This window comes from Amphiura filiformis, chromosome 5 (assembly GCF_039555335.1).
Source record: "Amphiura filiformis chromosome 5, Afil_fr2py, whole genome shotgun sequence".
NCBI classification, from domain to species: Eukaryota; Metazoa; Echinodermata; class Ophiuroidea; order Amphilepidida; family Amphiuridae; genus Amphiura; species Amphiura filiformis.
Window position 1 is genome coordinate 38439863 of NC_092632.1, and position 14602 is coordinate 38454464.

A 14602-nucleotide genomic window follows, 5' to 3' on the forward strand; every position below is an offset into this window, starting at 1 on the left:
CCTTTACATTGTTCAAATAAAAGGGTGCATTTCGTGATTCTAACAACTATAGCATCTCACAAAAAAACTTATTATCAACATTACAGTTGACTCGGACATTGAATTTTCAAGTTACGTATAGGCGAGAGGTTTCGCCAACATGATCACAGTCTTGGCATCCGATTTCGTAGCTCATCCGCGATATCCGGTAGTCTAGTCATTAAGGGATCTGGAATGAGCGTTTTGAGCGTTTCGACAGCATTTTTGTGGGACATGAGAGCACATCAGACATATCGAATTGCATTCTGAATACGAAGAATGTCTTTCTGATATCAAATAATTTTCATTTATGAAATTCACGATATAATACAAATTTTATGACAAATTATTAAAATGTGATATTTTTCACATTTTGGAGATTTTCATCCCACCTACATACACTTTAGGTAGAAATCATCAGATTTATAAAGTTTACTTCGAGTACTGTTAAATATCAAAAATATCCATTTTTAATGATTTGCCATAAAATGTGTATTACATTGCGAATTTCAAAAATCAAAATTATTTGATATCAGAAGGCCATTCTTCGTATTCAGAATGCAATTCGATATGTCTGATGTGCTCTAATGTCCCACAATAACATACTGTCCAAACGTTCATACCCCTTCCCTTAAGGGAATATTATGCCGTTGCGCCTTTTATTTTTTACAAAATAATTTAGTTTTTGTTACAGCTTGTGTGAAAGAAAGGCTATGCAAAAAAAACATTGTGTAGTCCGAGGTTTTTGATGAAAGTGGGGAGATGATGCTAGCTATATACAGTCACGATGTGCCCCTTTAAATCTATTTAAAATTATGCACTATATGTTTAAACATAGAAGTAGTAGACTACTTCCGTGGTTTAAAGGAATTAAATATACGATGTTTACAATCGTCACAAGGTTACTCTTCAGTTATAAGAAATAGTGACTGGTTTTCGTGCGAATAGATCTCTACTGGTTCTGAAAAAAAGGAGAAGGTTACAATTAATTTTGTTATCAAAGTATAAATATATACATCAAGTGCTCGATCGCGATCATTTTTAAATAATCCGAAATTTATTAATTTATTATTTATTATAAATGCTTAAAAAAACATTAATGCAGTTGGGCTCACGTTGTAAAGTTTTACCAGAGAAGATGTAATTACATCTTCTCTGGTTTTACTTACAGTGTACTCTCCCAGTCATCTTTAATGTCTCCAGACACAAAATCTCGCAGAATCCACGTCGTCATGAGCACCTCTTTCCTGCTGCCTTCCGCTGGGTAGTATTGACCAACCCAAGATGTTGTAGACTGCTTCCAATTTACCACAAAACCGAATGTTGGATTTTTGCCTTTTTCACTCGATGATACCTTTCCAATCATGGGGAATTGGATTCCTGAGAATTTAGGCGAACGAATATCAATAGCCAAAATATGTATAAAATCACCTATATATTACAAAATATAAACGCACACCCTACATATACGAAATTTTTATTCAACAATGAACAAATACCAAAGCGGCATTTATAAAACATTACATGAATACTATAAACATTAACATGATTCTAAACAGGAAGAATTTATAACTTTCGCAAGGCTGTTTCGCAATCTCCAAATGATGTTGGTTCCAATCATGGAACTGACAGAGGCATACTTGGCAACGGCCTTGGCAACACGTTTGGGGAAGCCAAGTTCCTTCAACCCACTTCGGAAAAGGTGATGTACATACACACCCCACGCCACCCGCACCCCCCACTCCACCCCTACACACCCCTCCCCCCCCCACACACACCCCATACATACCCAATGCATGATTTTATAAATTTAAATGCCAGGCTACAAATACAACATTTCTTAATATAAGTTCTTCGCTCCATTTTCATTATCACTTTGTTAAGGCGGGTCGGAGAACAGCATGACATAGCGGTGTTTACACTCAATAATTGAGACAAATAAAGCCGACACACAAGAGGAATGGTATGGATTTTATAAAGGAGATCCCAAGGCTTGATATAAGGGGTGTCATTTCCGACCCATGCGCAGTGGCCGCAATGCGGGGAAGTGGCAAGGGGGTAATATTTTTTCTTGTCCCCAGTTTCCCCCCACCACTTTTAAGGCAGTGTCAGCCTTAAAAATCCCAATTATGAAAATTTCAACCTTTTTGCGGCAATTTTAAGCAAACTTTTTTAATTCCCTCCACGAAAAAAAGCATGGCGCCGCCACTGCGCATGTGCATGGTTTGTCTTGGGAGGGTGAAAAGCCCACATCACAGCTTTCGTTTCATAAATTACTGACTTGATCTCAAAAACTGCAAGACCTATAAAAATATAAATGCGCTTACTGGCTTCCTTGACGCATTTCCTGAAGACCAATGTAATATTAAGACGTACACTGCCGTTTTAAGTTAAATGGCTAAAGCTGGAAAAATATGGGTGCTGTCATTGATGTGATATATAGAAATAAAAATTGGGAATTGGAAGCTGGCAAACACACCACAGGATATGTCCATAATCTTACCTGTAGTTCTGCCAACTGCAGTTTGATAGTGACCGGTAATACTTCCATCGTTAGAAACATCATCAATGGTCATCGTAGATCCTAACTCGTTGAACCATGTACCCTTGATGCAATCTATAAAAATTGTTAATGATAATTAATAGGGAGTTTGCGAAATGAAGTTTGAAAAACGACTTCAACTTCTACTGCAACTTCACTTGTATCATGCACTTCTTGCTCAGATTTACTTCAACGCGATCGTCTGATTTACTGCACCAGCAACAGTGTTTTGTTGTCACTAAAAGCTCGGGACATGCGTATCAATAGGCGATCAAAAGAAGGGCATGTGTAACCGACTGCAGCAAAATGTCTCCCTTTTGTTTGGTCGAGTTGGTTGTTGGTCACACTTAAAAACAAAAGACTCTACCTTACGCGTTTCGTTTGAATTAATATGAATGGACTCGCCAGCCGACGACCTTCTCAACAGGGATTATGTTGGGAGCCAGCGCTAATATTCTTACCATTTGAAAACGCGGTATTATGTTTCAATTAAATATGCTTTTGATAATAGTCCTAATAAAGGCTCAATTATTACAGTGAACGTTAGCTTTGTCAATTTCATATTTCCATTTTACAACACAACGCGTTATGAAACACAAAGTCTTTCCTTCTTTCTCCTGCTTCTTAATCTCTCTCTCCCCTCCCTTCTCTATATTCCTCCCCTCTCTCCCCTCCATCCTCGCTCTCCCAAACTTTACCCCCTCTCATAAAACCCCACTCCCACTCCAGGACACTCTCTCCCCCTACCCAGTGGCGTTATCATGGTTTTTCTTTTAGGAGGGCATGGGGAGGCGACTTTCAAGTGAAAACATTATCAATTGTAAGTTTATGTAAAATTACTACACACCACCAAGATTATTATTATACTTCCTTGTGTTAAGTTTCATCATAATATAGGCCTACATATTAACTATGTCTCACCGGCTAGGGTTTGTTTTCTAACGGTCGATTTTTTTCTGGCAACAAATACACATTTTTTGCTCTAGCTCAGACATGCCTCGACCGATTTTGACCTAACTTAATCACAACCATCATTGATTACAACCATACATGTCACGTGACTTTTAATGGGTTACAGAGGCACAGTGTCATCGACCCTATATCTTCATGGCAGAAATCGCCATGGTAGGTTGAATCCACAGCCACGATTGGCCATTTGGTTCAGACCTTTGAAGCTCTTTGAGACGAATAATTAGTCGAGGACATGACTAAGGCTACTCACAATAGGCGGGTAATTGATCTTGGTTGTGCGTGAATAAGCTTGTATACCCCATTGAGGTCAATGGTCATCGACTTTATACTGCCTAGTGAGTGCAGCTGTACTACACGATGTAGTCCATACAGGACCAACGCAATATAAAATTAGAGTTTTGGTCCGATTTTGAGTTCAAAGCGCACGGCCAATTTTCAAAGCGCATTCTAGCGACCATCATATCTGTTCAACACGTATTTTCAAGTGTATGAGACCACATCTGGTTTCTTGAGAACAATTCATTTACGGGAGATATTCATCATTTTCTAACCCGGTATCCGAAGATTTTCGTCTGATATCAAAATCGTGCATAGCAATTCACGTGTATCGATCCCGTGTATTCATTTTAGTGTCTCTGCTGCACCAAATAATTATTAGCCAGGCGGTGTCGGTGTGAGAGGGGTCAAATAGGCAAAAAATGTGAATTGAGCTAAAAATGCTTTTCTTCCTACATACAACATCCTACAATGACGTCACTTGCACATAAGAATCAGCTATATCCAGTGTTTATAGGGAACACACAGAATTGGGGTCAAAGGTCATTAAGGGGGCGTTACCGGTATAAAATCAAATACCTGAAAAATGCTTCTTCTGCCACATATTATATAGCACAATGACATCACTAGCACATATGCATCGGCTTTACCCAGTGCCTATAGCTTGTACACAGAATTGGGGTCAAATTTCATTAAGGGGTCATTTCCGGCCCGAGTCTAAAACAGGCTTCAAAACTTTATCTCTGCTACATGCAACATAATACGTTGATGCCACTTGCACTGATGCATGGCCCAATGGCCAGTGTTTGGAGTCAAAGGTTAAATTTTTCAATAACCACTTGTTAAAGTAAGTATTTTAAGTAATTATCTGTTTTTGCCTAAGAAAAAACACCTTGTAGATATGTAGCTATGTAGATATGTGTCTTTTACGCGGAGCACGGGCATTCAGTAAGTTGACAAAAAAAGAAAAAAGGTATCACTGCAGTCAGCATCCCACAGGGAGAGGGTCAAGAAGGAGGACAAGATGTCTCATGGGGGAGCCGTCCCTCCCCTTGGCGACCGCCACTGCACCCTCCCAATGTCCACTTCCAATGCCCGCCCTCTCCTCCTCTCTATCCACTTTTCACGATATAGTACTTGTGCATTACAGTTTACTTTGGAGTAATCTTTGCCAAAAACTTCATGTTTTTGGTTCAACGTCACCAAAATTGGCCAAGAAGCCAAATTGGTGAAGGAGATAACGTAACGGATTTTCTGAATGAGTATGGGTCATGAATGAAATTCTTAGGTGCAATGACATAACATGTATAGTTGCGGAAATAACATTATTAGTTTATTCCATTACCATTTCCAGCGGTCGAAGAACTGTATTGTTTTGATCTCGATGCCACGTTATCCACGAATCCAGCTTGGAGAATATAGAAATAAATAAAAAACGAGAAACATCTTCGTTAATATAACGCACATATAAATAAAAACAAACAAATAACAACAGCAATGATTAAAAACAAATGAATAAACAATTAATGTTGTTACTTTTGAACAATTTAAACTTAAGAAAAAATGAAGATGTTTAAAGGGGCTTTTCGTGATCCACAGCCTCATCCCCCCACTTTTCCCAAAAAAAGTTGAGATTTTTACACCACTGGATACCTCTGGCTACATAATTGTGTTCAATCAATCTTTATTTAAACACAGCAAGCAAAATACATACTAGCAGGCAAAACAACAAAGATTGGATACAAATGCCCAGGACATGTACCAGGGTCAGCAAAGCTGACCCGGATACGGTGCAGGGCTGCACGAAGACAAAACATTAAAACACAAAACAAAGGCCTATTCAGAGCAAGGCAATAAATGTACCAAATATTTCTTGCAGATTAATTCGTTTAGCAAAAATATCGCCAAATTTGAATTTCGTTCTGGTGCACCAGAACGAAATTACAACACATTGTCTATGGAGCAGTGTAATACACATAATCATGCATAACTCGCAAACGCAAAATCGGAATCAACTGAAATTTTGGAAATAAGCTTTTTTCGTGGATATCTACTGAAAAATGTCATAAAAAGAGGATGCTAGGATCACGAAATCCTCCTTTAACTCACATTAGTGATGTTTCATCACTACACTGGTGGTTTGACCTGTATTGTTATGTAAATACGTCTAAATATGAATAAAGGCCTTGTTTAGGGGACCTAAGGAGGCCCCCTAATTGTTCAGCGGCCTTAGAATCGCACATGACACTCTAAAATTGATAAGGTGGGGGGGGGGGGGCTTTGCACACTTAAAGAGTTAACAACACATCTGGATTTATTCATAAAGTGTTACACAAGCTCAACATTTTATGGCATGACATAATCCATAATAATAAAAGTGTCCAACTCGCCAAGGTCTTGAACAGTGTAAAATGTGTGATATGTAAGGACAAGGTTACCTGCCGAAATCCTATTGCTGGTATTTTAGTTACCATGATTATTGGTTACTGCACAAACCTGATCAGTTGGCTTGGCCAACGATGTTAGACCTTTAAGAACATTTTGAGCAACTTATCACGCCCTCTACGGCAGTTCCTTTAGTCTATGAAAGGAAACAGTTAGATGTGATGGGTCGCCAGTCTGATGATACCACTAGTAAAGTGGTGGAACGTCACTAAAATGTGAGTTCAACATTTTCATATTTATTTGGAATTGTTCAAAAAGAACAAAATTATCTGTTGAAGTTAAAATTCAAAACGAATTTTAAAAAAACCAATAAATAAACAACAACAACAACAACAACAAAATATAGGAGATGATTAGGACGTTTTGATAGACATGGGCAACCATGCAATATGATTACAAAGTCAGTGGCGCCCGGCAGTGGCGACAGCAGAAACAATTTTCAGGGGGTGGTCTAAAAAATTGCTGAAATTATGCATTGTTTGCTCAAAATGGTGAAATGTTTGATAATTTACATATTTGACGCGGGTAAGGGGAGGGCAAAAGCCAAGTTGGTCCCGTGTCTCCCGTGGCGCCGCCACTGTACAAAACCAAACCACAGATACCCCCCTATCCCAACCCCACCCGCTATGATGGGTATTTCGTGATTCTAGCACCCCCTTTTGCCTGAAGTTGATTTTCAGTGGTCCGGATCTCCGCGTAAGAATATCCGCGCTATGTGATTTGTAGCATCATTTATAATCGTTACACTAAATTAAAGATACATAAAAATCCCACCCATAATTTTGAAAAGGAACACTAACTATAAATAATTATATTAAATTTCTATACTCGGCACACTTTTACTCGAACTCTACATGAATGTTTGTTATCAAGGCCACAATTTATATTCCTAATTTCATAAATGGCAAATTTTTAGACCTCCAAGCATTTCAAGACACGGTTGTTTGATGTATATAGAATAGGCTTCATTATAAACTAAATGCAAACTATAGATGGCGCTATTTGTCCTAAATCATATTTCTTTATTTACAAGGGGTATGTGATTAATACTGCCATTAAAACAGCTGGAATAGGTGAAACAACCAACAAGGAAATTTTGTAAACATATTTTATCAAACAATGAAAGGAATTGTTTGTATTAAACGCTTGAAATTGTAATTTTCAGTTACTAAATAGCGCCACCAATTTTGTCATTAATAGATAAATTTGTATCTGAAAAAGCTTTAAAAAATGCTATAAAAGTGAATAACTTTGTAAAAGAGTGGAAATATAAGTTGAGAATGACTCAAAAGCATCTGTATACACTAGCATGATATCACTTTTAGCTGTTTAAGCTTAAAATGTGGTTGTACATGATGTTTTGTTTGAAAAACTAATAAATGATCCCATCAAACAACTGTGAAGACGATTAGGCCTGTAATATTGTTTCATTGCGTGTTTTTGTTTTCCTGTTCGTGTAGTTTGAAATCAAATTATTTGCAGAAATGTTTTTCTACACATGCATAATAAATAAATGGAATAAAACACGAATGTAATAACAAACGATTGAAATCGCGTATTGCTTCCTTTTGTCAACCATTATACACGCGTTAGACACTGCAGACATGGATGCATCCATACCGTACCTATATCATGAAAGAAAGGCCTATGGTGGTAAAAAGTTTCTCGATGCTTTTCTTACCCACATTTCTGTAATGCAAAGGTGCTTTACATATCCGTCGAATGACAGGCGAAGCACCAGATCGGCAAACAAAGTTAAGTACGTTCATCGTTAGTGAATGTCGCGATGTTTGTAGCAAATAATAATGGAGGCTGCTAGTGCCTGGATCCAGTGCAGCTGCTCAACAACATGAACAACTGCATGACAACCGCATACATACGGTACGTTCAATACACCTGCACCTAAATACGAATGCATATCATTATGACAATAATGTGTCCATTTCCAGTTGACTGCATTGAACTTGAACCTGCATGTTACAGTTAATACGCGTATATATATACGGACATTGTCTATAGTCCACAATTACAATAATTATAAAAATAGCAGACGACATGAGAGCAAATTTATCACTCCTGTTGAAAAGGCAGCAATAGAAGAGGAAGAAAGAGGTCAAAGAAAATTATTGTGGGCCCAACTTGCTATTAAATTAATTAATAAAGGCCTTTTCATGGACTATTTTGGTGAAATCCATCCTTTTTATAATAATTGTCTGCTAAGTTCCAACTCTGTATTTTAAAGGCAACTTAACTTTTAAGCGCGACCATGGCGATAGGCCCGGGCGACAGGTATGTCAAGTCCGAGAAATTATAATTTAAATGATGTGTTTGCAAACTGACATGAAATTTTTGAGAGAAAAAAAATCAGGACTCAGCGGGCTTTGAACCCTGGTCGCTAGATTACCGGTCCGGAGTCCACTGCACTACCTGAGTTCACAGTAGGTACTCGGATAATGTCAAAAGACCCCAAGATTACTCTCTCTTTATGTCTCAGCCAATTATAACATTAATCATTAATGGTCGATCACGATAGGATTTCGGTTCTATAAAACTTAGAAACTTTTCTGACGAGCGTTTTGATCATGTTTGAGCCCTCTCTAGCTAGCTAGCTTTTGATTCAACAAGCTACTTGAAGGGGACCAACCTTAAATTATTTTGTGTAAGCTATTCCTAACCCTATTCCTAACCCTAATCCTAACCCTAATCCTAACCCTAACCCTAACTCCAACCATAATCCAACCCTAATCCAACCCTAACCAATCAATGACAGTGCCTGTTTCAAGCCTATAAGCCTCCTTGCATGATCACCTGCCGAATTCGACTATACTTGCTCCGACCCCAGTCCTATTGGGTGGCTGTGTTAAGCGTGCCTATGACTGAAATCCTATCGTATTCTACCAGTAATGTAATGAAGAATGAGACGGCCTATATGCTTCACCCTAGCAGGGCGTAAGACAATGCGAGACACAGTTAACATTATTAAATTATACTTTCTCGGGCTTGAGTCGTTTATTTCCGATCCTCGCATCTATTAATAATTGTGTTTCGCATTGTCTTAAGGAGGGTATTGTAATCTTTTAATGGCGTAGCTGAGGATCAAGGAATTGAAGCAGAGTAATATAATATTATATTAGAGGGGCATCTGAGGATCATGGATGTGAAGTTAGTGGTGTAGCTGAGAATCAAGGATGTGAAGGAAAGTAATGCAATCTTTTAATGGCGTCGTTGAGGATCAAGGATGTTTAGGAGGGCAATATAACCTCGTAGTGGTGTATCGGAGGATCAAGAATGTGAAGGAGGGTAATATAATCTCGACGTGGTGTAGCTGAGGATCAAGGAAGTGAAAGAGGGTAATATAATCTCGTAGTGGTGTAGCTAAGGATCAAGAAAGTGAAGGAGGGTAATATTATCTTTTAATGGCGTAATTGAGGATCAAGGATGTTTAGGAGGGTAATATAATCTCGTAGTGGTGTAGCTTGTTTAGGAGGGTAATATAATATCGTAGTGGTATAGTTGAGGATTAAGGATGTAAAGGAAGGAAATATAATCTCGTAGTGGTGTAGCAATAGACTACTTTGTACGGGACTTTGTGGTGTGATGGTTTTTTCATTATCTATTATTAATATTTTTTGGCGTTTTTCTTGACGCTCTGCGTTTTGCATATTTTCTAAAGTACTATTGAGAGAGGGCACTGTATACGTATTGCCTTTACCGTTATTTTTCATACTATGATATGGCTATGAAGAGGGCTCGTAGTGGTGTAGTTGAGGATCAAAGATGTGAAGGATGGTAATATAACATCGTAGTGGTGTAGTTGAGGATCAAGGATGTGAAAGAATGTAATATAATCTCTTAGTGGTGTAGCTGAGGATCAAGGATGTGAAAGAAGGTAATATAATCTCTTAGTGATGTAGTTGAGGATCAAGGATGTGCAGTAAAGTAGGGGCTGGCATTTTTTCTTCGGAAGGGGGTCACAAAAAATACTGGGGGGGTCATAGAATTTTCAGACCAAAAATAGGGGGGTTATAATTTTTTTAACACCCAAAATAGGGGGGTTATAGAATTATTAAGGGCTGGTGACTTAAAATTTTCACGCGCTGCGCGCGTATTCTTTAACTTCGCAGTCGAAATGTGCGTACAATCTATGCAAAATTTTTACACGCTCCGCGCGCCTTCTTTACACTTACAATAAAAATTTTACCGCGCTCCACACACTTTCTTCACTTTTAAGCGCCTTAGTTCCGGCAATGAATAATTTTTCTTGAGTCTGTGTAGTTGGAAGGGGGGGTCATAAAATGTTTCGACCCGCGATAGGGGGGGGGTCGTAAAAATTTTTTTCCCACGATAGGGGGGTGATAAAAAAATTGACTCCGGTCACCGACATATTTGTGACCCCCCCCCCCTTCCGAAGAAAATGCCAGCCCCCTAATATAACCTCGTAGTGGTGTAGTTGAGGATCAAGGATGTGAAGGAAGGTAATATCATCTCTTAGTGGTGTAGTTGAGGATCAAGGATGTGAAAGAAGGTAATATAATCTCTTAGTGATGTAGTTGAGGATCAAGGATGTGCAGTAAAGTAATATAACCTCGTAGTGGTGTAGTTGAGGATCAAGGATGTGAAGGAAGGTAATATAATCTCTTAGTGGTGTAGTTGAGGATCAAGGATGTGAAAGAAGGTAATATAACCTCGTAGTGGTGTAATTGAGGATCAAGGACGTGCAGTAAAGTAATATAACCTCGTAGTGGTGTTATGTAGTTGAGGATCAAGGATGTGAAAGAAGGTAATATAATCTCTTAGTGGTGTTATGTAGTTGAGGATCAAGGATGTGAAGGAAGGTAGTATTATCTCGTATTAGTGTATGAAGATCAAGGATGTGAAGGCGGGTAATATAATCTTGTAGTTGTATAGCTGAGAATCAACGATGCTATTAGGGTATTATAATTTCTTATTGGTGTATCTGAGGAATGAAAATGTGAAAGAGGGTAATATAATCTCTTAGTGGTGTAGCTGAGGATCAAGGATGTGAAGGAGGGTAATATAAACTCGTAGTGGTGTAGCTGAGGATCAAGGATGTGAAGGAGGGTAATATAATCTCGTAGTAGTGTAGCTGAAGATCAAGGATGTTTAGGAGGGTAATATAATATCGTATTGGTGTAGCTGAGGATCAAGGATGTGAAAGAGGGTAATATTATCTCTTAGTGGTATAATTGAGGATCAAGGATGTGCAGGAGGGTAATATAATCTCGCAGTGGTGTATGTTATTATCAAGGATGTGAAGGAGGGTAATATAATCTCTTAGTGGTGTTTCTTATTATCAAGGATATGAAGGAGGGTAATATAATATTTTAATGGCGTATTTGAAGATCAGTGATGTTTAGGAGGGTAATATAATCTCATAGTGGTGTAGCTGAGGATCAATGATGTGAAAGAGTGTATGGTTGAGGGTCAAATATGTGAATGAGTGTTTATAATCTCGTAGTGGTATAGTTGAGGATTAAGGATGTAAAGGTAGGTAATATAATCTCGTAGTGGTGTAGCAGTAGATTACTTTGTACGGGACTTTGTGGTCCGATTGTTATCTTTTTACATTATCTATTATTAATATTTTGTGGCGTTTTTCTTGACACTAGGGCCTATAACCATTGCATTTTGCAGATTTTCTTAAGTACTATTGAGAGAGGGCACTGTATACGTATACGTATTGCATATACCGTTATGAAGAGGGCTCTCTTTATGTTACTGTAAGATTTGAGTTCGCTCCCGGGTCGTCAATCGATATTTTTCGAGGGGGGAGGGGGAGCGGTCACTGGATTGGGAGCATACTCAAATTTAACAGCAACAGTAAAGGGAGCCCTCTCTTGTGGGGGAAATCAATGGTGTACTTTAATTGGGAGCGCTATAGCGGTGTATAGGTGATTTCGCAAAACAGACAGTGATATCCGGGAGTGATTTAGATTCAGATTGAATGAATTGAAAATAACAATGTACGTGTGATCATACTTGCCACGATCAGACAAAATAAAGTGACAAATAAAAAACAAAAGAGACCAAATATCGACTATGGCATAGTCTAGTCAGTACGACAGCAACTTAGCTCACTTCCGGTAATTTTTACCGGCGTGACCTTTGCTGTTACGTAACGTAATGTTGTAAATCAGGTGGCAAATACAGTTTTTCAGAAAACATCAAAAAAATGGAATACACGAGTGGTTTCTCCCTTCATTTTCATATTGAGCCCATAGATAAGATATGAAACATGAGTATAAGGCAAACAGTAACGTGTAAAAGTCCAATTATTGTGGAGAAAATGAATGTTTATTGTGCGCGAAGTAGCCTAAAAAAAGAGAAAAAATGCATGTCACGATCACCAAAATGGTTATATCTGCAACTCTGCGCCAACGCCGGTCGTATGCTTTTCTGTAATGATAGATATTAGCTAACTTGAGCTTGTATTAAATTTTCAGCGAAAATGATTGGTGGAACAATCGAGTCGTAGGTTGGAAAGTTGCTTTCAAAACGGCTTCCCCTTGCAATCGTGCGTGACCATAAGTGACCAGTGTCAGCAGGAAAATTAACAGCCGGCCTTGTCCATATAATCGATTAATAATTGTCAGGATCGTCCAGTTGACTACAGTGATATTTATTTATTCATACAAAATACTGCCCTGTCATACAAAATATCGAAGTCAATATAAAACGTAATTTCAAGCCATTTGACTGAACTTACAAACAGTTTATAAAAGATTATTGTTGAACGAGACACTGAATTAGAAATAACATTGCAAAAGATACGAGAATAAGTTAGCAGGTTGTGATGGTCTAGTGGCTAAGTCCGTGCCTAAAGTGCGTGAGGTTAGAAGTTCGAACCCTACCATAGCGGTTTTTTTTTTGTTGAAAATATTTATGATATTAGTAAACAACTTTCAGGAAGGGTTTCTGATCATTTGAATCAGAAATAATGAGGTAAAATGAAAGAAAGCATTTTTTTAAATCTTGACCGCTTGTGGTGTTCTATTGAAGATAATTAAAGTTACTCTAGACAATGAAACGCTGATTCCAATTATGTGTATGTCTGGGTAGGGTGTAAGAACGGTGTAAAAATTACAAATAATATTATGCCAAAATATCAGGTTTGAAATTCGTAAATTATGGCTGACGCTATCTTATTTTTTAATATGTAGGCCTACGCATAAAGAAAAACATTGCAAACGTGTTGCATAGAAATATTTTTCATTGATCATAATACTGACGGGCCTACACCATAGGCCTAACAGAACAAGAGAAAAAAAAATCGAAATGCTGTAGGATTCGAACCTTCAACCTCTCGCACTTCAAACCACGGCGTCAACCACTAGACCATCACAACCTGCTGTAACATACTCGTATCTTTTGCAATCTTATTTCTCATTCAGGGACTCGATCAACAATAATATTTTTAAAACTGCTTTTAAGTTTAGTCAAATGAGGTGATATTACTTTTTATATTGACTTCAATATTTTGTAAGTCAATGCAGTATTTTACTTGAATAAAGAAATATCACTGGAGTCAACTGGACGATTCTGACGATTATTATTCGATATAATGACAAGGCCGGCTGCTATTTTGCTAGTGACACTTGTCACTAACGGGACACGCACGATTGAGACACGGGCCGTTTTGAGAGTAACTTTCCAACCTACGACTCGATTGTTCCACCAATCATTTTCGCTGAAAATTTAATACAAGCTCAAGTTAGTTAATATCTATCATTACAGAAAAGCATAAGACCGGCGTTTGCTCATAGTTGTAGATATAACCATTTTGGTGATCGTGACATGCAATTTTTCTCATTTTCCCGGCCACTTTGGACATGTTCAAGCTTCTTTATTTTCAATATTATTCAACTTTTACTCGTTTTTTGTTCTTTGCACAAATGTTTGGTATCTTCTCCGTGATCATGGTACACAATTTAAGCAAAAAACGACCCGTTTTTCACCAAAATTTTTCAGCATTTAGTTACGTAACCCGTGTTCACCAACCCGTAAAATTTTTCTATCGAACAAAAGAGGTCACGAAGTTGCCGTCGTACTGTAGTGTAGCTGAGGATCAAAGATGTGAAGGAGGGTAATGGAATCTCGTAGCAGTGTAGCTGAGGATCAAGAATATGAAGGAGGTTAATGTCGTAGCTGAGGAGATCAAGGATGTGAAGTAGACTAATATAATCTCGTAGTGGTGTAGTTGAGGATCAATGATGTGAAGGAGGGTAATATAACCTCGTTGTGGTTAAATTTGCCCCTGAATATGGACTCAGTATAAAGAAGAAATAAACAAACAAACAGACAAGTGGTGTAGTTGAGGATCAAGGATAT

At 38.1% G+C, this 14602-nt stretch overlaps 1 protein-coding gene across 1 annotated transcript; it reads right to left on the minus strand.

The window, feature by feature from the left end:
- Positions 1-652: 652 nt before the first annotated feature.
- Positions 653-8142, minus strand: LOC140153092 (avidin-like). The gene is made up of 5 exons (XM_072175711.1): positions 7935-8142; positions 5154-5216; positions 2522-2635; positions 1188-1398; positions 653-979 (listed from the first exon to the last, which is right to left on the minus strand). The coding sequence occupies exons 1-5, from the start codon at positions 8020-8022 to the stop codon at positions 928-930; spliced, it is 528 nt and encodes a 175-aa protein (XP_072031812.1). The 5' UTR covers positions 8023-8142; the 3' UTR covers positions 653-927.
- Between the last annotated feature and the right edge of the window lie 6460 nt (positions 8143-14602).